General features: G+C 49.7%; 1 protein-coding gene across 5 annotated transcripts in view; it reads right to left on the bottom strand.

Annotated features, from left to right (window-relative positions):
* Positions 1-20,195: 20,195 nt before the first annotated feature.
* Positions 20,196-26,464, bottom strand: part of JDP2 (Jun dimerization protein 2) — a 38,572-nt gene continuing 32,303 nt past the window's right edge. For all 5 annotated transcript variants that reach the window (XM_047863140.1, XM_047863136.1, XM_047863137.1 and 2 more), the window contains one exon: positions 20,196-21,137. In XM_047863140.1, coding sequence (XP_047719096.1) covers positions 20,952-21,137 — 186 coding nt within the window. In that variant the 3' untranslated portion in view covers positions 20,196-20,951. The remainder of the gene's footprint in view (positions 21,138-26,464) is intronic.

The raw sequence follows: 26,464 nt of genomic DNA, 5'->3' as shown, positions 1-26,464 counted from the left end.
TAGGAGGAAAGGAAAGATGGCCTTCATCCCGGAAGGTGGGGACATCCCAGTGCTGAGTAGGGAGATAGTGGTCAGAGGCCAAATCTCCCCCGACCTCCGTGCACCCGGACACTCACCTGCTCGGTCCACATTGACCACTGAGCTGGAGCGTTTTGCTCACGCCTCTGCCACAGTGGATGGTCCATCTGGCTTCCGTGCTACAGTTGGGAGACAGCACGCACGACATGTGGGTTGCAGACTGAATCCTGCCCCCGTCCCCAGCCAGTTCATCACAGTGGGCAAGCGATGTCAACATTCTGGGTCTCAGTGGCCTTGCCTGGAAGTGAAAATAATCTTATTTACTAATCCTTAGTTCATTAAGAGACTTAAACGAGATAAACAAGCACTTCCTACAGCTAAGCTCGAATTACTGTTACTAATAATAATTGTTTCCCTTTATATCTCTTCCACTGGATTCCTTAGGGGACCAGAACTCTTATCATATTCCACATCCTATGATAAGCACATGGACAGTGCCTGGGGTTCATGATACTTTTTGGAGGACATGAAAGTATTTTAATTTCTTTAAAGATCCGAAGGAAAAACTGAACATAACCCAGCCTGGGTTATAGTTGTCTTTATATCAATACACTTGTAAAAATATAATTAAAAAAATTTTTTTAATCTTTATTTATTTTTGAGAGAGAGAGAGAGAGAGAGACACTGAGCACAAGCAGGAGAGGAACAGAGAGAGAGGGACACACAGAATCGGAAGCAGGCTCCAGGCTCCGAGCTGTCAGCACAGAGCCCGACTTGGGGCTTGAACTCATGAACCGTGAGATCATGACCTGAGCTGAAGTTGGATGCTTAACTGACTGAGCCACCCAGGCGCCCCTAAATTTTGAATCTATATTTGTAATGGGAGAAGGAACCACAAAGGCAAAATGCTTCGGGCCCTGCTGAGTCTCCACGCGGCCCTGAGCACAGGGGCTGGAAGTGAGGCAGATCCGGTGTGAGTTTCGGCTGCACCACTCGGCTAAGATCTTGGCCTAGAGAAAGGTACTTCATTTCCCTGAGCCTGACTTCTCCATCTGAAGAAAGGGCTATCTGATAAATCCTACCTCCTAGGTCATTGAATTCCATCCTCCCCTCCCTGTTTTTAATCACTCACTACCTCTCTAATTAGGTATTCAATGCCTGTCTTTTCAACGTTTATTTATTTTTGGGACAGAGAGAGACAGAGCATGAACGGGGGAGGGGCAGAGAGAGAGGGAGACACAGAATCGGAAACAGGCTCCAGGCTCTGAGCCATCAGCCCAGAGCCTGACGTGGGGCTCGAACTCACGGACCACGAGATCGTGACCTGGCTGAAGTCGGACGCTTAACCAACTGTGCCACCCAGGCGCCCCTGCCTGTCTTTTCCCACTAAGCTGTCCGTTCCACAAGGGCAGGAATTGTGTCTAACTTCGAGGTTCCCACACATAACCTCTACAATGTTTTAACTGTGTGCCCTCCGTTGTTCTAAATGCTTTCAGTGTGCGACATCAGTTATGAAGGTTGTGAAGGGTGTTAGCCCCATTTCACAGATGAAGAAACTAAGGCAAAGCGGTTGAGTGGCCCCAAATCACACAGTAGGAAGTGTGTGCGTATGTTGTGGGGGGAGGTGTCAGGATTTGTACACCAGGCCCCGAGGAAGACGCCCTTCACTGTGGTTCTGATAAACCGAAATGAAGATTTATGTCTGAGTAGGTGGCTGTGAAATTGAGGAGGTGAGGGTCATTAGGGAGAAGCCTTCCCAGCAGACAAACATTTCCCATTCGTGAAGGGGGGAACGTTGAGGTGGATAATCTGACCACATCAAGCACAACAGTGATTCTCCCCCACAACTGATCAAAGGCTCAGTCACCCTGGGAAGTCCGGTCAAGTCAGCTCCGTTCTCTCTAAAGTAGGGAAAATAACAAGCCCAGAGCGGGTTCCCCAGAGTTCAAGCTTTGTCCAGCCTCTTGCCGAATGGAACAGACGCTTCTCAACTCCCCGCCTGCTTGCTCTGTGCAGCTCTCACGCATACAGAGGAATCGGGTTTTTATAACAATGTTTATATTATCCTCATAATGATTACTTTTATTTTTATAATATTTATCTTTTCTGATGACAAAATAAAAAACATATCTTCATCTCAGAAAAATTGGAAAATTCTAATTCATAGGCACACAAAATAAGTGAGAGGCACTGATCACCTCACAACACAGGAATAATCTTGTTTCATATTTCGACCTATTTGGAGCATCTGGGTGGCTCAGTCGGCCAAGCGTCTGACTCTTGGTTTTGGCTCAGGTCACGATCTCACAGTTCGTGAGATCGAGCCCCATGTTGGGCTCTGTGCGGACAATGTGGAGCCTGATTGGGATTCTCTCTCTCCTCTCTCTCTCTCTCTCTCTCTCTGACCCTCTTGCACTCACACTCTCTCTCTCTTTCTCTCAAAATAAATAAACATTAGGGGCGCCTGGGTGGCTCAGTCGGTTAAGTGGCCGACCTCGGCTCAGGTCATGATCTCACGGTCCGTGAGTTCAAGCCCCGCGTCGGGCTCTGTGCTGACAGCTCAGAGCCTGGAGCCTGTTTCAGATTCTGTGTCTCCCTCTCTCTGACCCTCCCCTGTTCATGCTCTGTCTCTCTCTGTCTCAAAAATAAATAAACGTTAAAAAAAATTTTTAAAAAATAAACATTAAAAAAATATTTCGATATATTTCTTCCTGGTCTTTTTTTCATTGCATATGAATGCGTATTTCCCCCTGCAATATTGATATCACATATAATGCATGTTTTGTAAACATTTTGGTAAAAGCTTTAAGAAAAATAATCAATAAAATAATTACTATTGTTACTATAATTAAAACATGTGAAATAAAACGTAAATTTGGGGTTAGCATTCCTTACTTCCTTCTAGATATCCACGGCTGTCGTCGTGCACATGAAACAGGCAACAGGTTGTCCAAAGTGAGACCTTTGGCTCTTATTGTGTCTCAGGAATTTACAGACTTGATCTTTGTTGCTGCCACGTGCGAGGAGAATCCCAGAAGTTCCATGGTGTAGCAGACACAAGTTAGCTGCTCAGCACACCCTTTTCCCTTTCCTTCTGCTGCCACAACTCGACTCTATTTCCCAGCCTCTCCATGATTAGTGTGACCACGTGACCGAATTCTGGCCAATGAAATGCAGGTGGAAAGGTGTATTAAGTATCTATTGCCGTGTAACAAATGATCCCAAACGGTAACAATTTAAAACCACGAACAATTATTATCTCACACAGCTTCTGAGAGTCAGGAACCCAGGAGGGGCTTCCCTAGACGGTTCCGGCTCAGGGTCTCTCTCTTACAAGGTTGCAGTCAGTCTATTGCTGGGGCTACAGTCCCTGAAGATCTGACTGACCTGGAGATTCTCCAGTGACTGCTGGCAGGGTGCTCTGGTTGGTCACCACTTGGGCTCCTTCACAGGCCTGCTGACGACATGGCTTCCCTCAGACTGAAGGATCAGAGAGACAGAGAGACACAGAGAGAGAGAGACAGCACCTCTCTGTGCTGTCTAGAGTGTAGGTCTAGAGACCTACACGGAAGCTGTGTAGACTTTTTACAACCGAATGGTGAATCTGCCCATCACTTCTACATTCTATTTGTCAGAAGTGAGTAACCAAGTCCAGCCCATGCTCAAAAGGAAGAGAATTAGGCTCTACTTTTTTTTTGGGGGGGGGGAGTGGGCAGAGAGAGGAAGACACAGCATCTGAAGCAGGCTCCAGGCTCTGAGCTGTCAGCACAGAGCCTGATGTGGGGCTTGAACCCAAGAACTGTGAGATCATGATCCTGAGCCGAAGGGGGACGCTCAACCGACTGAGCCACCCTGGCGCCCCAAGGCTCTACATATTGATACCAAAGAATCTGTGGGTATCTCTCAAAACCACCATAATCTGCTACACATCACTTGTGGCATCAAAACCCCTGTGCGGTGCTCCCCTCTCTCTCTCTTTGCCCATCTGCTGGCTGAATGGGAAGGACTCTAAAATCCTAGAGGAGGAGAGGGCCACAAAAAAAGAAGGGACCTGGATCCCTAAGTGAGGACACAGAGGAGAGCTCCAGACTCTGCGGCCACTAGGGTTTTAAAAGAGGAGAACTGGGGATGCCTGGGTGGCTCAGTCGGTTAAGCGTCCGACTTCAGCTCAGGCCATGATCTCACGGCTTGTGGGTTTGAGCCCTGCAGCAGGCTCTGCACTGACGGTGTGGAGCCTGCTTGGGATTCTCTCTCTCTCTCCCTCTCTCTCTCTCTCTGCCCCTGTCCCACTAGCGTTCTCTCTCTTCCAAAACAAATAAATAAACATTAAAAAAAAATATGAAAGAGGAAAATTGAACTCTTCCTAAATTTAGCCTTTGAGATGTGGACATAATCTGTTTGAGCACCTAAGTAGCACCTAATGGAGGAGATTTGTTTCGTTTCCTTAGGCTTTGCCTGTAGGTGTATGTTCAACGAGGTAACGGTCTTCTTTCAAAAAAAATAGAATCACCTTGGAGAAATGATCCCTTTCACTGTGCAGAGAGCCCTGATCCCAGAGAGTAGTAATCGCATCCTTTGTGGCTTGGAGAGAGACGGTAAGAGACCCAAGGCACAGAAACCCAGAGGACAGTCGGGTACCAGAGCAGGTGCAGAGAAATGAAGAGAAAGACACTTGAGGAGGTCTGCAGTGAGTACAGCGAAACCCTAATAGGAATGTGAGTGTCTGAGCACAGCGTTACCACGGAGCACGTCCCCATCCTCCTAAAATACATGAAAAAGAAGGCAGGAGAGACAGATCAAGAGCAAAGGGAAGTGATTTGTCCACATCCTCATTTGAGAGAACGTATGCTATGGAAATAAATACACGAATACACAAAGGCACGTATATATGAGGTTGTTCACTGTGGCCAGGTTTATAATAGCAGGTGAGGGACGGCGGTAGGGGGGCGGGGGACTTAAATACCCATCAGTAGGGGAATGGCTGAAGAGAGTACGTACCATGGTGCGTTGTGCGGGCTCATTCTAGCAGGCCTGGATTTGGCACGAGCTGATTTACCGAAAGAAAAGATGGTCATACGTAGTGCAGACCCCTGGCCAAGGCATTACGGGCGCTGATCAATAGTGTAATTTTACTACTATGGGCCCGAGGAGTTTCGGGATGGTTTTTGTCAGCTTGTCAGCTGTGCTTGTTTCTATTTTTACTTTTCCCGGCATCATTTACTGATAACGGTGAAATTAATGATCAGTACCTGGTGTCGGAGAGACCCCTGGAGGTCTCTGCAGCTGGGGCTGGTAACACAGAAAGAAATATGTCCGTATGGCTGGCAGAGAATGAGAAGCCCGTGTGGAAAGGCCAGGTGGGGCTTCCTAGTTCTAAGGTGTTCTGTGACACATCTGTGACCCAAAAGAGAAGGAGCATCCGTGTGGCTGTTACAGGGGAGGGCAATTGACGCGCATACCTGGCCTGTGGGGGGACCCCTGCGGTTTTGCTTTACTGCTTGCAAGGATTTTCCCGCAATAAACTGCTGATTTGCAAGCATCGTCAGTTGGGTTCTTGTGAATCTTCTTTGCAATCAAAGTCTACCCGAGGGTCACTGGTAGTGCCCATAGGACGTGACGGTCAACAGCCATGGTTTCCAAGAAAGGGCTAGATCTACGGCCTGGAGAGAGGCCTGTAACGTAAAGTGAAATAAGCAAGTTGCAAACTAATATAGGATGTAAAACGTGACTTCATTTTTATTTTTTTAATGTATGATGTTGTAGCTAGCTAGATACCAAAACACGTAGAAATTGAGGGGGGAAAATCAGGAAGCATGCGCACCAGATAATAAACAATGGCTGGGCACCTGGGTGGCTCCGTTGGTTGAGCGTCTGACTCTTGGTTTCAGCTCAGGTCATGATCCCAGGGTCATGGGATCGAGCCCTGCGTCGGGCTCCATGCTGAATATGGAGCCTGCGTGAAATTCTCTCTCTCTCTCCCTCTGCTCCTCTCCCCTGCTCACACTGTCCCTCTCTCTCTCTCTAAAATAATACATTAATTTATTAAACAATGGTTCCTTATTGGGGATGTGTAGAGTGAGGGAATGAAATGAGCTGTAATGTCTACTTCTTACGTTATGTGATTTTCTTTAAAGGTAGAATTATACATTTTTTAAAATTAATAGACCTTTAAAAAAAAACTTTCAAGTATGCAGAAAAGTTGAGCAGAAGGTACAGACTATATTCCCTCTTCCCCCCACGCCATACCTCCTCCCCAACAGTTTCCGCCATTATTAATCGCTCGCATTAGTTTAGTGCATCTATTATAATTGATAAACCAGCCTTATTATTAATTAAAGTCTGTCACTTACATGAGAGTTCGCCCTGTGTTATACAGAGCTATGGGTTTTGACAAATGTGCAGTGTTATCTATGCACCATTTTCCACCATTTCAGCATCATGAGGATAGTTCCCCACCCTCATAACCCCCTGTGCCCCCACCTCTTCATCCCTCCCTCCCCCCTCCCCTCCCCCCACCCAGGCAACCACTAATTTTTTACTTTTCCTATACTTTTGCCTTTTCCAGAATGTCATATGACTGAAACAATATGCGACGCAGCCCTTGCACACTGGCTTCTTTCACTCAGTGACATGCATTCAAAGTTCCTCCAGGTCTTTTCATGGCTTCACAGCTCATTGCTTTGTGTTGTGAAAAAATATCCCATCAGCCGGATGGACCACAATTTGCTTATCCACTTACCTGTTGAAGGACATCTTGGTTACTTTCCATTTTTGGCAGTCGTGAATAAAGCCGCTATAAACTTTGGGGTGGACATAAGTTTTTAACTCGTTTGGGTAGATATTAAGGAGTGGAGTTGCTGGGTTGTGGGGTATGTTCAGCTTTGTAAGAAACCGTCAAACTCTCTTCCAGAGACTCACTGGTCTGCACTCCCACCAGCAGTGAATGACAGTTCTTGCTCCATATCCCCGTCAGGATTTGGTGGGATCTGTATTTTGGATTTTGGCATCTAATAGACGTGTAGTGGTATCTCAGTGTTTTAAACTGGGATTCCCTAGTGACATACGATGTTGGCATCTTCTATGGTTGTTTGCTATCTGTATATCTTCTTGGACGAGGTGTCAGTTCAAATCTTTTGTCCATTTAAAAAAAATTTTTTTTAATGTTTTATTTATCCTTGAGAGAGAGAGAGAGAGAGAGAGAGAGAGGGCATGAGCAGGATAAAGGCAGAGCAAGAGAGGGACACAGAATCCGAAACAGGCTCCAGGCTCCGAGCTGTCAGCACAGAGCCCGACATGGGGCTTGAACTCATAAGCAGGGAGATCATGACCTGAGCCGAAGTCGGACGCTCAACCGACTGAGCCACCCAGGTGCCCCTTGTCCATTTTTAAATAGTTTTTTGTGTACGTGTGTTACAGTTGAGTTTTGAGCGTTCTTTGTACATTTTGGATACAAGTCCTTTTTCAGATATGTGTTTTACAAATATTTTCTCCCAGTTTGTGGCTTGTCTTTTCGTTCTCTTCAATTATAGATTCTTTAAACACTTTTTTGTGTGTTTTCCAAGTAAATGTTTAAGTAAAGAAGATGAAGGTGAACGGGAATGACTTTAGCCCCTGGAGTTCTAGGAGTTCTAGTACTAATTCCTGGAGAGGAGGAATTGGCTACAAAGTGAAATCCACACCTATGTATTATACAGTAATGCTTGGTGTGCAAGCATAATTCATTCCGTAAGCATGCTTGTAATCCAAAGCACTTGTATATCAAAGCAAATTTCCCCATAGGAAATAATGGAAACTCAGATGATTCATTCCAAAACCCCAAAACATTCACATAAAAATGATTATAATACTGTGATATAATACAAAATAATCAAGGAAATACAAAATATACATTAACCTGCACTTACCTTTGAAGTAAGGTAAGTGGCTGGTGTGAGGGAGACGAGAGAGGAGGGTTTTTGTGTAGGACGACTTTCACTATCCCTAACAGAATCACTGCTATCTATTGGCTCAACAGAATCTTCTGCATGGGACCATTTAAAAAAAAATTTTTTTTAAGGTTTATTCATTTCTCAGAGACAGAGAGGGCGTGAGCGGGGGAGAGGCAGAGAGAGAGAGGGAGACACAGAATCTGAAACAGGCTCCAGGCTCTGAGCTGTCCGCACAGAACCCGATGCGGGGCTTGAACTCTTGGACCGCGAGATCATGACCTGAGCCGAAGTCGGACACTTAGCCAACTGAGCCACCCAGGTGCCCCTGCATGGGACCATTTTTACGCTCACACGGATAGTGATTACAGTACAGTATAAATAAACTCTTGTATACTGTATTCGATGTAACTGGCAGTGAGGCAGCAAAGGGTCTAGATCTGCAAGCAACTTGACCTAGAATGAAGCAGGGCCTTCCTAAGCTCACTCTTGTATGGAAAAGCAAAGAACTGTCCCTGGGTGCTTTGAAGTGACCAAAAATACACGAGTGCCAGTTCCAACGTTCTGAAAAGTCACTGATTTCTGCCAAACACCATGGCCTGAGACCGAGCATCCGAGCATGGGAGGCCATCACCCACAATCTCTCAGAGAGAGAGAGAGAGAAAAAGAGAGAGGGAGAGAGAAGAACCATTGGCTCAGTTGTGATCATGTGACATTCGGCATCATATACTACTCGCATCGCAAGACATCATTCGTTTCTCAAGTTGAAATTTGTTAGAAATGTTTCCTTGTCTTGCGGAGCACTCACAGAACAAGTGACTCATAATCCAAGGTCTTGCCGTACTTGTAAACAGTTTTCGTACCAATGTAACTCAATTATTAAATCCCATGAATCGTTTATAGTTTATGATGAAAGAAAACCCCATTTCTGTAAGGCCTAGTGAAAGGACAGCAGTCCAGTATGGAGCAGGGGTAGAAACTGTGGGCTCCAGGGGACCCGCGTGGGCCATCTGCTCCATGGTGGGGAGCCCAGTCAGTGATGGAGGCCAACCGCAGGGGGCTGCGGGACCCCCATCTACCTGATGCAGAGTGGGGTACCTGACCGGCACCGCAGATCTGTGCCCCCAGAAAGTGAACGTTTTACGAGACCTTATTTCATGAGACCCACAGCGGTGACCTTGGACTCACCCCCTCCCCCCTTCCCTTTCTAATGAGGGAAGGGAAGTCTCTAGAGCACGGGCCAGGAGCTGCTTCAGAAATGCAAAGGTTCAGCTACTTGAAGGGAATGCGTTTGAGGGATGTCTCTCCTGTGCCTTCAAAGAGGAGCAGAGCTTTCAGAAGCTCTGGGCCCTGGGCCCTGAGGAGGCTTCTTCCTGGGCGGTGTTATGCAAATCTGGCTTAATGGAAGGGTGGACTGAGTCTTTATTTCAAGCAAAGAAAGGCAGAGGAAGGAGAATAATAATACCCTTCATATTTGGGCTATAAATACCACAGTAATAAGGCTGGAAGGGAAGGATGTAGGGCCTGCAGGGGAGCTTGAATCTGCTGTATTTGTCAGGGTTTGTCGGGGTTTCTTCTCACGGGAAGAACCATGGAAGCTGGAATTGACTGCACTTAATGGGCACCAATTAGAAAAGCCTCCGAGGACACAGCCACCACCGCAGGGCAGCCCGTTGGCCACCTAAGAGAGGCAATGACAAGATGGCTGAGAAGAAGGCTGCCTGGGTGGCTCAGTCAGTTAAGCATCAGACTTCCGCTCAGGTCATGATCTCAGGGTTCATGAGTTTGATCTCTGAGTCAGGCTCTGTGCTGACAGCTCGGAGCCCGGAGCCTGCTTCGGATTCTGTGTCTCCCTCTCTCTCTGCCCCTGTGCTGCTCGTGCTCTGTCTCTCTGTCTCTCTCTCTCTCTCAAAAATAAATAAACAATAAAAAATTTAAGAAAGAATAAAACATTTTAAAAAATTTAAAAAAAAAAGATGGCTGAGAAGAAAGTGCTCATGGACCCTCAGCTTGAGGGTCAGGGTAGCTGTCAGAGATCAAAATACTGACCTGAGAGCTACTTTGGGGGAGGAAAATGATAAGACGGCCATTGAACCTTGGTGTATGCCCAGCCAAAATGGGGTTTTATTTTCCCTCAGGAGGAAAGGGCGCAGCCCGAGGGTCATCCAGACTGAGATGGACTCTCTCGACCTGTTATTCTGTCTCCCCAACGAACTGGGCCTCTTTACAGGCCGGGCTTTTGTGTGAAGTCTATATTTGTCTTCCAGCCTGGCTCGGTAAATGTTACGCAGATTGAACCCCGTGGTGCTAACTGCCTCAGTTTCCTCATCAATAAAACGGGACTTAAAGCTGTTAACACCCATGAGAGCACGTGGTAGATACTCAATAAACGTTAGTATCTCTCCTTTCGTCCATTGGTGAGCCATGCCATCTGCTACAAGGGTGGAGAGCTGTCTATTTATTTATTTATTTTTATCTTTTTTTTTGAGAGAGAGAGCATGGAGGGCAAGGGGGCAGAGGGAGAAGGAGAGAGAATCTTAAGCAGGTTCCACACTCAGCGTGGAACCTGACGCAGGACTCGATCCCACGACCCTGGGATCATGACCTGAGCTGAAATCAGGAGTCGGACACTCAACCAACTGAGCTACCCAGGCATCCCAGCAATGTCTTTTCTACAGCTAAGTCACATGAGTCTGTGAGCCTTTATAATCATTACCTGAGCTTTAACTAAAAAAAAAAAAAAAAAAACAAAAAACAAACAAACAAAAAAACTGTACCGGGATATGAAAATCAAAGTTTTGACTGAAACACCAAAGCACAAGAGATGTGAAGCCACATCAGCAAGTGCAGGCTTTAGAAGTTTTCAAGAGTGGGTTCCGTGATGACTGAACTCTTCTCCAGCTGGAGGGCATGAAAAGGGTTCCAGATGTGGAGAGCTGGGGAGAGCATTTACGGCACCATTTCTTTGGCTAGAGGTGTTGGGGTGTGAAGTTCCTCGCCCTCTGCCAGGCAGGAAGGAGGGGACGCTGCCCCGTTCCCTAGAACCAAGTGAGGGGAAGCCGCCATGGGACCCCATGAAGAAGGAGCCGTGTTAGGCCAGGTCTATATACCCTGAGCGTCTCTGGGGCAGGGCATGACCGGGAGCTTCCCAAGACCGGTGTGGGCTGGTGTAGCTTGCCTGGGTCTGCCAGGTAAGGCCATCTAGAAAACGCTGGGATGTACCAGAAAGAAGCTAGAAGTAAGACAGTCTTCTGGGCCTGAGGAGAGTGCTTCCTACAGAAACATCTATCCAGGTGGATGGTCATGCGGGGGAGAGGTCCCTGGAGACAGACACCTCAGAAGGACCCAGAAAAGAACTAACGTAAGAATCAGCTTTAAAATTTGCTAGAACTGGCATGCCCAAAGCCAGCTTAGAACTCTAACGGTCCAAGGGCATTAGGCCATTCCTACCCCCTTCAGCACTGCTCCTAACCTCCTGTTCCATCCCCAGGAGGGGCCAGAGACTGGCCAGTCAGCTCAGGGTAGAGGAAGAGAGAAGAGACACCCAGTTCTCCCTCTGGCTGCAGGCTGTCAGCCTGTAGCAGGCCTGTGCTGGCGACGGGAGAAGATGTGAACATCGAAACTTCGGGGTTTTGGTTTTATCTTAGACTGGACCTCCTAATTAACAGATGGAGACTTAGAAGGACACAGGGCCATCTCTTACCAGAGAGGGAACAGAAGGGTCCCAGGTCTGCCAGAAGGCAAGTCAAGGTGATCCTCACTGGGTTACATTTCACAGGGACCGTGGGAGATAACACCTAAAATTATACTTTAATTTATTAAATGCACATGGGCTGTGCATTCAAAATAACCAGCACCCGGGCTCCTGGGTGGCTGAGCGTCCGACTTCGGCTCAGGTCATGATCTCACGGTTCATGGGTTCGAGCCCCACGTCGGGCTGACGGCTCGGAGCCTGGAGCCTGCTTCAGATTCTGTGTCTCCCTCTCTCTCTGCCCCTCCCCAGCTGGCGCTCTGTCTGTCTCTCTCTCAAAAACAAATAAACATGAAAAACAACCACCACAAAACAGCCAACACCTTACGCACCGTGGAAACCTCTAGCTCCACCGGGTGATATGGTGGCAGAGCATATGTTGACCCGGTTCTAGAGGCAGACAAGGTTGTGCCGCGTCCGTACCCACTCGAGACTGGCAGCTTTCCGAGTCACTGAGAAATGCGTTGGAGCAAATATTCCTAGGTGAGATATAGAGGTTTCCTCCAAGATCCAAAGAGGTTCCCTAGGTCCGGGGCCTCTTTCTCAGTGGTGGGGTGCAAGGTGCAATTACCTGTCCTTTGTCTGGAAGGGGCTGCTTTGGAATGCCCCAGAGCACAGGACCCCTACAAACTCCACCCATGCGGCAGGCACCTGAACCCTCATGGTGTTTTTCTGGTGCTCATGCGCCTCCCTAGGGCATCCAGAGCTCGGGCCACTTCCTGCCCTGCAGGTCTTATGAGCCTCACGCCATCAGTATCATGCGAGCAGTTGGGTCCTATGGGGAGGCAGAAAGATCAAAGCTCTTGAAGATCATCTTCTGATGGGGAGCTGGAGAGTTGATACGCCCCCTGGCCAGACAGCGAATGCTCTCTCTGCCTCCCTCTGGTAGCGAGCTGCTTTTCATTCTCCTTAGTGATGGGAATTCAGAAGAATGCATCTACCAGTTAATAGCTGCTTACCAAACGTCAGGGGGCTGTGTCATCTACTCTAACAACGCTAACACATCAAACGTGGCACGGAGTATCAGTTAAGCTTGCAGTAGCCCCCCACTGTCCCACACAATCTGTCTGGTCTTCACAGGGACCAGAGAAATGAGTAAATCCCACAGGAATAGGCTAGGGGCCTCGGCCACCACCTTTCGCCCTTTACGTCTTCAAAGATGGTGCGATTCCCTGCAGTGGCTCCTAGGACATAGTGTCATTTCTGATTCACTAACTTGGGGGGGGGGGTGGTGGGACAGTTTCAGGCACTTTCACTCAGCTTTTCCTATCAAAATGCTCTTATCCATCAGACGCTGGGTAAAGAGCTACAGGGAAGGTCTGTGGGCCCACTGAACCCACTGACAGGCAGACCCTGGCCAGAATACCTTCGATCTCCTGGCCTGACTGAGCCCATCTCTAGCCAGAGGAGCATCTAGCATTGCAGATGCTCCAGCATCACTGTCACCGCATACCCGGAGTTCTAATGGGGATATTGGATGCAACGGGCCTCGAAAGACGTGAGAATTCCCCTTTCCCTACTGACTCGTTACCCTTTAGGAGGGTTCCCGAATGTTTTACTGAGTATGGGTTATGGTGATGCAGGTTTCTCCACAAGGAAACACACCTGCCCTTCAGTCGATGGATTCCAGCTCTGTGAACTGACTGAGATCTAGAAAGTGGGTGAGGGGCCTTGCCGTCCATCATGCCAGTGACTAGCCTTCTGGCTTCTACCATTCTGGAACTCCATAATCCCCACGGATACTAGGGAGCCCCGGTTCTATGGCAGGATCTCGTCCCGTCAACCCTGACCCATTCAGAGCTTCTCCAGGATGTTAGTGGCCTCGTGGCTCAGGTGAACATTCCTCTGGCCCTCTTGAGGAGCATGGTCAGGTGATGGGGCCTCCAGCCTCACCTAACAAACCCATTTGAACATGGCCTCCTCCCCGGACCTTCTGAGCCCTTCCTTAACTCTCTGCCAAGGCCATTTCAGCATCTCTACCTTGCTTACTGCGGGTTCAGGCCGTGAGGAAGCTTCAAGGAGCATGACCGGCAGTGTCCTAAGGAAAACTCCGGGTGTCGGTGTCATGGCTTTGAGCCCGGAGTCACAAGCAAGTGCTCCCCCGGACAATGCTCCCCTTTCCAGACCTACACCCAGGGTTGGTCCACCACCCTCAGGGCGCAATCATTCCCACACGCCTCCGCTGGTGCCTGTGAATCCATTATCAGCCAGGTCCTGTAGTTCCTTCCGCAAATAAGTAATTTCTTTGCAGAGCAGTGACTAGTTCTCCTACTCAGACTGTCCTGATACGGGATCCTGTCTCTCTGCCTGGTGGTATCGACTGTGGCAGAGGGGGATCCTGACGCTAAACATCGTGCTACAGGGTCCCTGCATCGGGTGCAACCTCACAGGGTCTCCAAGCACAGGGAGGCTGCTCCACTCTAGGAGGGGCTTCAAGGGTCTCGTGTACCCAAATGTGCCCATTTCAGATCCTTCTTCCCTTTAGGACACTGACTTTGTTTTTTATTATTTATTTATTTTTTAAATTTAATGCTTATTTATTTTTGAGAGAGAGAGAGACAGACAGACAGGATGTGAGAGTGGGGGAAGGGCAGAGAGAGAGAGGGAGACATAGGATCCGAAGCAGGCTCCAGGCTCCGAGCTGTCAGCACAGAGCCCGACGCGGGGCTCACATTTGTGAACCACGAGATCATGACCTAAGCCAAAGTCGGACGCTTAACTGACTGAGCCACCCGGGCGCCCCTGACTTTATTTTATTTTCTTAAGTTTATTTATTTATTTTGAGACAGAGAGAGAGCGTGGGAGGGGCGGAGCCTTCACAAGAAGGCTCTGCACTGTGAACGCAGAGCCCGACTCAGGCGGGGCTTGACCTCAGGAACCATAAGATCATGACCTGAGCCGAAATCAACAGCAGGACACTTAGCCAACTGAGCCACCCAGGCACCCGTCTGCAGGTCACTTCTACAGGTCTTGCTTCATCCTGCAAGACCTTTTGAGGAGCCTCAGGAAACACATCCTAGAACTCTCCACCTGAAGGATGACAGGAGAAAGCATCTATCCATTGTCCCCTCCCCCCAACTAGTCAATGGAGACCCTACAGGCATCGACTCCCCTAAGTTTCCACGTTGCATATGTGAGTGCCGAGGGGATCACCAAGGATGTCTCCCAGGACAGGAAGTGGGAAGATATAGGATGTGACTGTCGGGGAGAGGGGGAAGCGTCGGTTTGTACCTGTGTGAGGTTGTTCACACCTGTTCAGTCCTGGTCATGCGATAGAACTGGAGTCTGAGGATTTTATTTATTTATTTTTAAACATTGACTTAAAAAAAATTTGTTTTAAATGTTTCTTTACTCTTGAGAGAGAGAAAGAGAGCAGGGAAGGGGCAGAGAGGGAGGGAGACAGAGGGTCCGAAGCCGGCTCTGCGCTGATAGCAGCAAGCCTGACGCGGGGCTCGAACTCACAGACCGCGAGATCATGACCTGAGCTGAAGTTGGACGTGTAACCAACTGAGCCAGTCGGGCACCTTGGAGTTTGAGGATTTTAAATGGGGCCCAAAACAGGTGCCCAGTACCATCCACCTGGGTGAGTACCGTCCTTCAGAGCAGCAGAGGCTGATACTTAAATGTTAGCTTCCCTGCAAGTGGTCCAAAGCATTACTACTCATTTCTTCAGGAATTACCCTCAGAACAGTACAGAAACCGATCAAGAGGGACACCTGGCTGGCATAGTTGGTAGAGCACGTGACTCTTCCTCTCAGGGTCATGAGTTCAAGCCCACATTGGCATAGAGCCTACTTAAAAGAAGAAAGAAAGAAGAAAGAAGAAAGAACGAAAGAAACTCAGTGTCTTACATATTTAAACTTTTAAGCCAAAACAGTATGCCCAGCTTAATTAACATTGTCATTAACCATGATTTAGCTGCTCCCAAGAAAGACGATTTGCCAGTACGGAGAAGAAGCTCTTGCCAAAATTACAGAAATGTAGCATAAAGGAGTAGGACCGCATCGATCTCATGACTTCAGGCTTAGTCCCACCTTATACGCATATGTGTGTGTGTCTATCTTCGTGTGTATCTGTGTGCTGTGTGTGTCGTTGTGTTTGTCCGTGTCTATGTTGTATCACATATCTGTGAGTATATCTGTGACTTTGTGTGTGTGTGTATGCGTGTGTGTGTGTGTTGCGCGTGTTGACCATCTGCTCTGTGCCGACCACAGAGAATGCCCCGAGCGGAGACTCTGTCCTCGCGACGCTTCCGTGGAAAACAGCCGACCTGGCTAGGGAGGGAGGAAGCCGCAAGAACCTCCAACTCTTAAACTCCTCTTGAAGTAGGTGGAGTAATGGCTTCCCAAAGATGGAACCTGTGAATATATTATGTCACATGCAAGAGGGAATTGAGCTTGCGTATGGAATTTAAGTTGCTAATCGGCTGACCTTAAAATAAGATTATCCTTCTTAGCCCGGTGGGCCCAATATAATCACAAGGGTCCTTAAAAAATGAAAGGGAGGAGGCAGAAGAGTTGGTGTCAGAGTGATGTGATGTGATGTGAGAAAGACTCAAGCAGCCACTGCTGGCTTTAAAGATGGAAGGAGCCACGAACCAAGGAATGTGGGCAGCCTTCATAACTTAGGGCTAGAAAATAGATTTTCCCCTGTCAGAGCCTGCCGACACCTCTATTTAACCCAGCGAGACCCATTTCGGACTTCTGATCTCTAGAACTTCAAGATATCAAAATTTGTGTCGCTTTAAGCCACTAAATCAATGGTAATTTGTTACGGTAACAACAGGAAATGAATATGCCTGGGAAAATTGCATTCGTGTCTTTCAAATGCTCCCCCTTTGCTTTGCTTCTAGTCTTAGCTTAAAGGTGCAGTGGATTGCATTTGACGTAGGGGTTGGCTTGTGAAGTCAGCATTTAAGGAGAAAATATGGAGTCCATATTAACCTTGAAAATGCCTGTAATTGCTCATTTTGTGGAGAGAAGGGGCCAGGACCCACTGAAAAGAGCCGATCAACATTCCCCAAGGTGCCCTCACCCTCAGGCACCCTCACCCCAGGGCTTGGGCCTACTGATCACAAGGGCCAGCTAAACAAATCACACCCTTTGAATTGTCTCTTTCCCTCCCTCTAGGCATTTAATTAAATTTGCACCAATTCAAAAAGCATATGCTGTAACTCCATTGCAATTTCAGATTTTGTTCCTATTTCCCGAGTTTGCTAAGGAAAGAATGAAAAAAGAAAACTTATTTGTGCTGTGGCTTGTTCTTTTTTTATTATGAAATATAACAAACATACAGAAGAGCGTGAGGAGTATCACCCACCTCTGGCAAATTGCAACATCGTTCTTCCACACTGGATTCGGATTTTTAAAAGGAAACGAAATGTTACACATACAGTTGAAACCCAATGTCCTTCTTAGCCTTGCAGATGCTGCCTTTGACCCCCTTCCCCCCCCCCCCATCCCCAGGAGCTTTCCCCATTACTGATTTTGATATTTGATTTTGATAGCAGTCCTGTGCAGACTTTGATACCTCTATTATCCAATTCTGTGCATACCCGTAAACACTAAAATATCAGCTCACATATCAAGAAAGATTCTATAAATGGTACACTGCATATATCCTTCTGCAACTTGCCCTCCTCTCCTCCAGCTCAGCACCGCGTTCCTGAGATTTATCCACAGCAGTACCTGTAGCCCTGGTTCATTCTTTGAAGCTGCTGAATAATATTTGATTTCCTAAACATACATTTCTGTTCATCTGCTTTTCTGGTCATAAGTATTTAGGTTGTCTCCAGTTTCTCTTTATTACCAACAGAGATGCAGTGAACATTCTGGTCCATTTCTTCGGGCCCCTGTGCAAGAGTCCCTCCAAGGTGTATACTTAGGAGGGAAACTGCTGGGTCCAAGCATGTGTTCAGCCTTAGAATCACCGGTAATTGCCAAATTGCTTTACACAGGAGTCACGCTGATTTCCCCCTAGTGGCAAATGCAAGTTCCCTTTAATTCGTGTCCTGACCAACAACGCGTACTAGTTTCTGCCCATCTGATTGCAAATGGGTCTTGTTCTTCTTGTAGGTTGCACAGCGGATGCTCATAGCCACCCTGGGGCAGAGGTGGCGCAGGCCTTCCTTGTGACCCCCTGGCAGAAAGGCATAGGGAGCCCCAGGGAGGGGATGCTGAACCCAACACAGATGACTGTGGCCATGTAGGAGCCTAACGAACCTAGGAATCTCGGATTCCAGCATTCGCCCCTATGGGAACTGAATACAAGGCCAGAACGCAAACCGGCTCCTGGCTAGGCAGTAGAAGATTGAATCCTGAACCTATTTGCCTTTTATGTCTTCTGTACGTACACTTGGAGCCGGGTGTCTGGGGGTTAGGGATACTCATTGTGTGCCGTCTCGTCCAGCCCCTGCACGAGTTCGGGCGACTGAGGCCACACCACAAACACGGAGCATTTCCCCTCAGGGGGAGGCCCAGCCAACATCTTGGCCCTGACACCCTACTGGACTGTGGCCTTGGGCAAGTTACATCTTCTTGGTGCCTCAGTTTTCTTGTCTATACCATGGGGATGGTGGCACCTACCTCCGGGCAAGGTCATATGGACTGGCCGCAGCCACACGTCTGAAGTGGCAGGCACAAAGAAAACATGCAAACGTTAGCTGTCACGAGGAAGGCTGTGATGGTGACTTCTTGCTGCCCACAGGAGGTAGCAGTGGTCCCGAAGAAGAAACTCCAAGGGCAGGCTCAGCACAGCACAAGTCACTGATTCTGGGAGACAGCCCATCCGCAGAGGCTAAGGAGGACTCTTCTGGAGGTACGGGCTCGCGGCACCCAAGCACGGGACCAAAGGCACCGTGGCCAGCGGCATGTGGTTGTCCTGCAGGGAGGCTGCGGGGTCATTTGAGGGGCCCTTGGAAGCCCACGTCTCTGTTTTCTCTTGGCTTGAAAAATATCAAAGGATTATGGCCCGAGGGTTTACCGTGTGCTGCCATGGCTGCCTATGAGCCGACCATCCCTGCTTCTGAGGCAGAGCTCAGGGGGTCCACACCAAGCGTGTCGGGTGGAGGGGACCTGAGATGGGTAGGTAAGGGGCCAAAGTCGTGTCCGTGACCTCTTCTCATTTCTGTCCGCTTCAGCAGTCCTCGTCCACGGTTTGGGAAGCAACCCAAGGTCACTGCTGTCCTTGACCCGAAGTCTCATCATCGACAACTAGTGATTTAGCCCCAGTGATGGGACAGAGGACACACGATTAGAAGGCAGAACAGCAGCGTTCAGTTCCTAGTTGTGCCTCTGTTTTGCTAGGTGAACTTGAATCTTTAGAAGCCTCGCCTTGCACGGCTCTGCGGTGGAGCTAAGGACACCTGCCCCACCCACCTCACAGAACTGTAATATCAAGTGAGACGGCGTGCACCAAAGGACCTGGGACATGCTGTGTGCCACATAAATGGCAGTTACGGTGTATCACACTGAGCTGTTCCTGCTGCGTGGGTTCGGTGCTCAGCCGTGCAGGTGAGGGCAAGTCGAGTTAGCCACACCCTCTCTGCTGGGTCAAGCCCGCATCTGCCGGGATCACTGGTCTGCTACGGGATCACAACACAGCCTGGGACTCTAGCCAGGCCCCCCTAGAACAAAATGTTACCCATGGCCCCACAGGCTCCCTCCTCTAATCAGATGAGACATCCAACCCCAGCCGATAATCAACAATCACACAGCAAGCTGGCGACGGGTGGAGAGTCATGGCTCTTGGAGGCCAAGTTTAAACGCCAGCTCTGCCCCTCCCTAGCTGGGTAATCTTGGACAAGCCACTTACCCTCTCTGAGCCTCAGTTAAGTCGTTTATACAATGGGGGCAAAGACGCCTACTTCACGCTGTCAAGAGTGAATGAAACTATATGTGCTTGTCGCATAGGAGGTCAACGAATGGGGGCTGCAAGGATTTAGCACATGACTGTTAGCTCCACGAGCACAGGGCCTACCTAGATTTGTTTTATGCCTGGTGACCACTCGGCGCCTTGTAGAGCGCCTGGCCCATGCGGGACGGGCACTCAATCCACTTGGGGAGTGAGTGAGTGAACGAAGGGAGTACCGCGGACTTCTTGAGCCCCTCCGAGCCTGAACTTCCTCGTCTGTAAAATGGGCATATAAACACTCACCTGGGAGGGCTGTCGTGAGAACCAAGAGCCGCCAGCCGATGCGCGAAACATCCTCGGACACCGCACAGCGGGGGGCCCGCCGAGCGGGCCTCGCACCCCCTTCCCTGGGCAGACACCACAAGAGGCGGCTGGGTAAGTAAGAGTAACGTTTACTGAGCGATACAGGACTGAGTACTGTGAAGGATTTACCAGGATGGAAACGCACCCCATGCCCGCCCCTGCCACCCCGACACCCAGAGACTACTACAGTACTTAGGAGTTACACACGACGGCCATAACTGCTGGATATCTGTTCGTAACAAACAAACCATAGCATATTTATACTATATCACATCGAGTGATTATAGAAATCCATATATATATTGCTTGTATAAAATCTTTTTTTTTTGTAAAAAATATTAAAAAAAAAAAAAAAAAAAAGAAAGTATAAAAAAACATGTGCAGTTGAAAAGCCCTGCCAGGACAGCCAGTCTGTAAACATTCAGTGAGTATGTGCTTTGGAAGGGCGCCCGCGCCTCGTGCCCACAGCAGACTCCAGCGGGGCCGTTGAGGGCGCGCCCCGGCTGCCGCTCCCGGGCAAGGCCGCGCTGGACCCACGGGGGCAGGTACGGCTGGGCCCCACGTGGCACCCGCTCCAGCCTGGCATCAGGGTCAGGGGGGGCAGGGCTGGGGGCAGGCAGGCTGTGGTCCCACTCAGTTCCATCCCCAGCCGCATGTTTGTTTGCAACTCATGGCTTTTCCTGGCTGCTCCGAGGTCCCTCGGTGGGTGCCCTGGTGGAGAGGCCATTTGGTTGGGTGTCTCTCTGGCCGGGGGCCTCTGTCCTGCCTCCTTCCAGCTGGGCCCCAGGCAGGACAGCCCCACCGTGGGTCTACTTTGGTCTCAGCGCTTGGTCCTTCTAGGTTTCGTCAGCCCGTTCTTCCCCTTGTGTGGCTGATGTGAGTTTCACAAAAAAGCCCGGCCAGCGCTGGCTGTGCTGAGCCTCATTGTAAAGTTTGTCATGCAGCAAGGAAGGGCCCTCTGGGACCCCTCGTCCTCCCCCCTCTTCCCAAATCCTCCTCCTCCTCCTCCTCCTCTTCCTCCTCTTCCTTCTCCCAGCCCATGGTCACTTCTTCTCTAGCTGCTCCAACAGCGGGTTCCCTTCTGATTCGGGGGTCTTGACGCTGTCCGTCCGGACGATGCAGGTGGGGCGATGCCGGTTCAGCATCAGAATGAGCTGCTGTCGCTCCTGCTTCAGCTCCTCGATCTGGGTCTTCAGCTCCGCATTCATGAGTTCCAGCCGCTCAGATTCCTGTGCACAAAAACAGGGACAGGGCTGTAAGCTCTCATTGGGGACCGGCACTGCCTCTGGGGAGGTACAAGGCACTCCCAGCTGGCATTTGCCTGTTTTCTGCCTGCCAGCTTCCCACTGGAAGAGGCACAGGACCTGCTATTGAGCCCCCAGGGTCCCTGACTTTCTGCAGCAGTGGCCGTCACCCCTGTGACACTGGCCTGTGTCAAAGCGGGAAGGACCCAGGTTATATTCTGGGGCCAGCCTGGCTCATGTCCCACCTCCCTCCTCTCACTCAATCCACTCCAGCCACAGCGACTTCCTTGTAGTCGCTCAAATATGCCAACACTCTCCTGCCTCTGGGCTCTTGCCCAGGAAACAAAGGGTGGAAGAGGAATAGGGACCCAGTGGAACTAGAGCAGGTGCACGCAGGGTCCACAGGGGGTGGGAGGGGGCCCGCGGCTGGCAGTGCCGTGGCAAAGTGCTTTGATGTGTGATGTGTAAATGTACATTGGGGCTATGCTGGACTGCGGGATCACTAAGCCCAGTGTGCTCATGTCATTCCTCCCCAAACGAGTACTTCCTATCAATCCATAATCATTGAAACAGCCTCTTCGTTATCCCCTGTTATCTAGAAGCTTTGCCCACTGGGGGGGCGATCAACTGTCACCCTTCTGGATCCAAAAGAAAGTTTCCAATAGACCTCAAGTGAGATTCCCAATGAACTTCCAGCTCAGTTGGAGAGCCTCCAGGGAAAAGAAGGAACGAATGCTGGTGATTCGCTCTTGGGGAGGGCGGGGGGGGGGGGGCGGGGTTGTGGGTTCAGAGTGTGGATGGATAGGCGACGAGCAGACCAATTCAGGGCTTAGGGGTCAAAGCGGTAAGACAGGAAGGCTTCGCCGGACTGTGTCTGAGAACTTACAACCCGGTCGAGAGTTGGAATTTACTCAAGGGCCAGCAAAGTTTCGGACCCAGTGGCTCTCGACTCAGAGCGATTTTGCCTGCCAGGAGACATTTGACAACGTTCAGAGACAATTTTGGTTGTCCCCCCCCCGGGGAGGGTGGGGTGCTACGGTGTCCAGTGGGTAGAGGCTAGGTATGCTTCTAAACCTCTTGCAATGCCCAGGGCGGCCCCGCAACAAGAACTCTCTAGACAAAATGTCAACAGGGCCGCGGTTGGACAACCCGTACCAGGCCAAGAACAAGCTGCGGTTGCAACCGCGCATGTGACAAAGGAGCTGGGTGACACTGGCTTGGGTCTGTGGGCTTGCCCCTCCGCCGGCGGGGCCAGGCTGGGCAGCCTCCTGCGGGGAGGCACCCCAGGCCGCCGTCCTCCTCATAGTGGCTGGCCCGACTGAACTGCCACTTGGTCTGTCTCAGGGATAACAGCACGAGCGCCTGGGGAGCTCAGAACTGCTAAGATGGGCAGTCCTCGGGACCAGACACTGGTCCTTGGGACCAGACTCCTCACTGAATGAGAAGGGCCCAAAAAAAGGAAAAAAGCGCTCTGGGGGAAAACATTAAAAAGCAGCTATGGTGGTTTGGACCCAAGGAGGTATGTGGATTCACACTCATTCATCATAGGAATGGGTGGCTCAGTCAGTTAAGCACCTGACTCGATTTCAGCTCAGGTCACGGGTCTCACAGGTCAGGAGTTCAAGCCCCGCGTTGGGCTCTGCTCTGACAGGGCGGAGCCTGCCTGGGATTCTTTCTCTCCCTCTCTCTCTGCCCCTCCCCTGCTCGTGCCGCCGGCCCCCCCCCCCCTCAAAATGATAGACATTTTAAAAATGTTATTTAAAACATTAAAATAAAAATGTTATTTAAAAAGTTATTAAGGGGCGCCTGGGTGGCGCAGTCGGTTAAGCGTCCGACTTCAGCCAGGTCGTGATCTCGCGGTCCGTGAGTTTGAGCCCCGCGTCGGGCTCTGGGCTAATGGCTCGGAGCCTGGAGCCTGTTTCCAATTCTGTGTCTCCCTCTCTCTCTGCCCCTCCCCCGTTCATGCTCTGTCTCTCTCTGTCCCAAAAATAAATAAACGTTGAAAAAAAAAAAAGTTATTAAAATGTTGAAGTATATCATGGAATATCCTGCATGCGGACCGGCTGGCTGTCAGAAGGTAAGTGACTGCTTTCTAGTTTTATTTCCTTCTGTTTTATTGGGTGGTGCTACATGTTTATTTATCGTGTAAGTAGAAGTTGAGTTCAGAAGAACCATGATTATAGAAGTTGCCTGTGGTTTTATAACAGCAGTTACCTGATCTGTTTTGCTAATTAATTGAGAAATGTGGGCTAGGATCTTCACATGTTAATTATGAAGTAAATAACTCTGCTTGCATTTTTGTTTATGGTTTTGCCTTCTGGTAGATATTTATTGCCCTAGAGAAAATGAAACCATTTGTTGTTTCACAATAGATTGCAAGCGAGTGAACATTCTGTCTCTTCCACTAGGCTCACCAAAGGCAGGAGAAAAAATACCGGGTGAGGGGCTGGGTGTCCTGGTATTTCATCCTGGCTGTGTGACCTTGGCCAAGTCAATTCCTTTCTCAGGGCCTCAGTCTCCTCCCAGAGAATATGATTGGCCTAGAGGACTTTAAGCATTAAGATTCTCTGATTTTAGGGGTGCCAGGGGGGCTCAGTCGGTTGGGCATCCCTTTGGCTCAGGTCATGATCTCGCAGTCTGTGAGTTCAAGCCCCACGTCAGGCTCTGCGCTGACAGCTCAAAGCCTGGAGCCTACTTCAGGTTCTGTCTCCCTCTCTCTCTACGGGTCGCCCACTCACACTCTGTCTCTCTCTTTCAAAAATAAAATAAAAACATTAAAAAAAAAAAGATTCTCTGATTTTATCTTTAAAAAAGTTACCCTAGGGGCGCCTGGGTGGCTCAGTCAGTTAAGTGTCTGACTTCGGCTCAAGTCATGATCGTGTGGTTTGTGAGTTCGAGCCCTGCGTCAGGCTCTGCTGACAGCTGGGAGTCTGGAGCCTGCTTCAAATTCTGTGTCTCCTTCTCTCTCTGCCCCTCCCCCCGCTGTGCTCACTTGCGCTCTCTCTCTCTCTCTCTCAACAATTAAAAAAAAAAAGTTACCCTAATACACTTAAAATAGAGTTCTATTTCCCAATGTTTTTTGTAAGTATTGGGAAGAAGGCTGGTGGCCTCTTCTGAGCCCAAAAGGCCTGTCTGAACTAAAATCCTACCTCTGCCACTTTAGCTATGTCACTGTGAACCAGATTCCCCATGTCCCTGAGCCTGGGCAACCTGAACAGCGTGCTGGGCGGTAGAGGAAGCCCTGGGTTCTAGTCCTGCCTCAGCTGCTGCAGAATCTTGAGCAAACGTTCATCCCTCAGAGTCTCAGAATCCTCGTCAGGGGAGTGGGGGCTGCTTCGCCTCCCCTCCAGGGTCACCATCTCCTTGTGACCATCCAGGAGGGAATGGCCATGAAGAGTGCAGAGTGCCATGGGAGTGTGAGATGGGCTTCCTGCTACCAAAGCCCAAAGAATGAACCTGCGTTAGGCACGGCAGGTGCGGCAGGTACAGAGGTCGGCGTTACAGAAGGGAGAAGCATAGGGACGCTGCTCCTGACTGCAGACAGAGGAGCTGCTGAGGTAGCCCTGGCTGCCTCAGGAACTCGGCTGGTCCAGGCAGGTGAACTCGGAGATGCTCTAAGAGTCTCCCAGGGTGCATTTAGATGTCCAGGAGTCAAGGATGGGAGAGTGACTTTTTACATCATATATACGTGTGTGTGTGTGTGCGCACACACATCCTTTCGTACCTCTGAGCCTTATAAATATTTCACCTGTTCAAAAATAAATTAGAAGGGAGCCCTTCACGTCTGTGGGCACTGGCTATCAACACGGCCATCTGCATCCATGTCCTAAACCTCTGTTACCAAGGCCAGAGGGGAAGAGAGGAGCACGGGCGGAGAGGGAGACTGGGCTTGAGCCCAGACTGAACTGCCTAAACCCCCCTCCTAGACCCTGAGGCCACCAGGGACAGCATGACAGCCATGTAACTGGTCTTCCCGCTGCCCCAATCAGGATCAGCTTACATAGCTAGGACCTGGGTCTGCCTGCCTGTCCATTCTCCCCCGTGTTCTCTAAACTCCAGCCACACTGACATTCTTTTCAATTCCTTAATCACATCCTTAAACACCTCTGGCCTCTGGCCTTTGCTTGCCTTGTTCCTGCTAACCCCTCCACCCTGTCCATCTGGTTAGCTGCTACTCCTCTGTCTCAATGAGCAGTCTTCCCTCAGCCTAGACTAGGATAGGGCCTCTCCGTGTGCTCTCACACCAGGCTTGCCCAACATGAGGCACAGGGTGCATTACCATTCCCCGTTTTCTATCTGCTGTCCTCCTGCCTGCTGTGCAGCGGGTACTCACTAAACACTTATGGGATGGATGGACGGATGGATGGACGGACGGATGGATGGTCAAAGGAATGAATAAATCCCAGCTCTACTACTTGTTGGCAGTGTGACCTTGGACAAATAACTTGACCTCTTCCGAGCTATAGGTCAGTCTCTAAAATGGGGGTAGACGGGGCGCCCGGGTGGCTCAGTCGGTTAAGCGTCCAACTTCGGCTCGGGTCATGATCTCACGGTCCGTGAGTTCGAGCCCCGCGTCGGGCTCTGTGCTGACAGCTCGGGGCCTGGAGCCTGCTTTGGATTCTGGGTTTCCCTCTCTCTCTGCCCTTTCCATGCTCATGCTCTGTCTCTCTGTGTCTCTCAATAATAAAGAAATGTTTAAAAAAATAAAAAATAAATAAAATGGGGCTAGCCGATGTGTATCTCCCTGAAATGTTATAAGATTAAATGAGGCATGTGGCAATCCTGCATACAGTTGGTGCTCAGCAAATGCTTCTGGAATGTGACGAGCAGCTAGCACCATTCATTTGGCACTTTCACTGCCGCGGTGTGTGTTCGCTGGGCATATATCTTGCCTGCTAACTGGCTGACAATCCCTTGGAGGCAGGGAACTTGTCTGTTCCCTGCCATGCCTCACCCAGCTCTGCAGGCACTCTGGGCTGGAAATGAGGTGTGGGACACGCCATCCATCTTAAATGCCCGTGTGAGACCCGTGTCTTAGAAACTTCTTGAAAACTTACAGCCCAGCGTCGGTCTACCATCTCTTCCGAGGAGGCTCTCAGCTCTAGGAGTCTGACTCCCACCTGGAATGGCCATCCCCCTGCCTTAGATGATCAGACCCCCCAGGTGGACACACAGCCCCACGCTGTCTACACCTGTGACCCCAGATTTTCTCTCCGCTTGCTGCAAGCATGAGAAGAGACCCGTATATACCCCAGCATCAGAGAAAACCAGGGCCGAGTTAGCCAGTCTTCAGCTCCCACCAGAGAGACTGT

This window comes from Prionailurus viverrinus, chromosome B3 (genome assembly GCF_022837055.1).
Source record: "Prionailurus viverrinus isolate Anna chromosome B3, UM_Priviv_1.0, whole genome shotgun sequence".
In the NCBI taxonomy this organism is placed as follows: domain Eukaryota; kingdom Metazoa; phylum Chordata; class Mammalia; order Carnivora; family Felidae; genus Prionailurus; species Prionailurus viverrinus.
The sequence above is the reverse complement of the archived record's forward strand: the minus strand, read 5'-3'. Positions and strand labels throughout refer to the sequence as shown.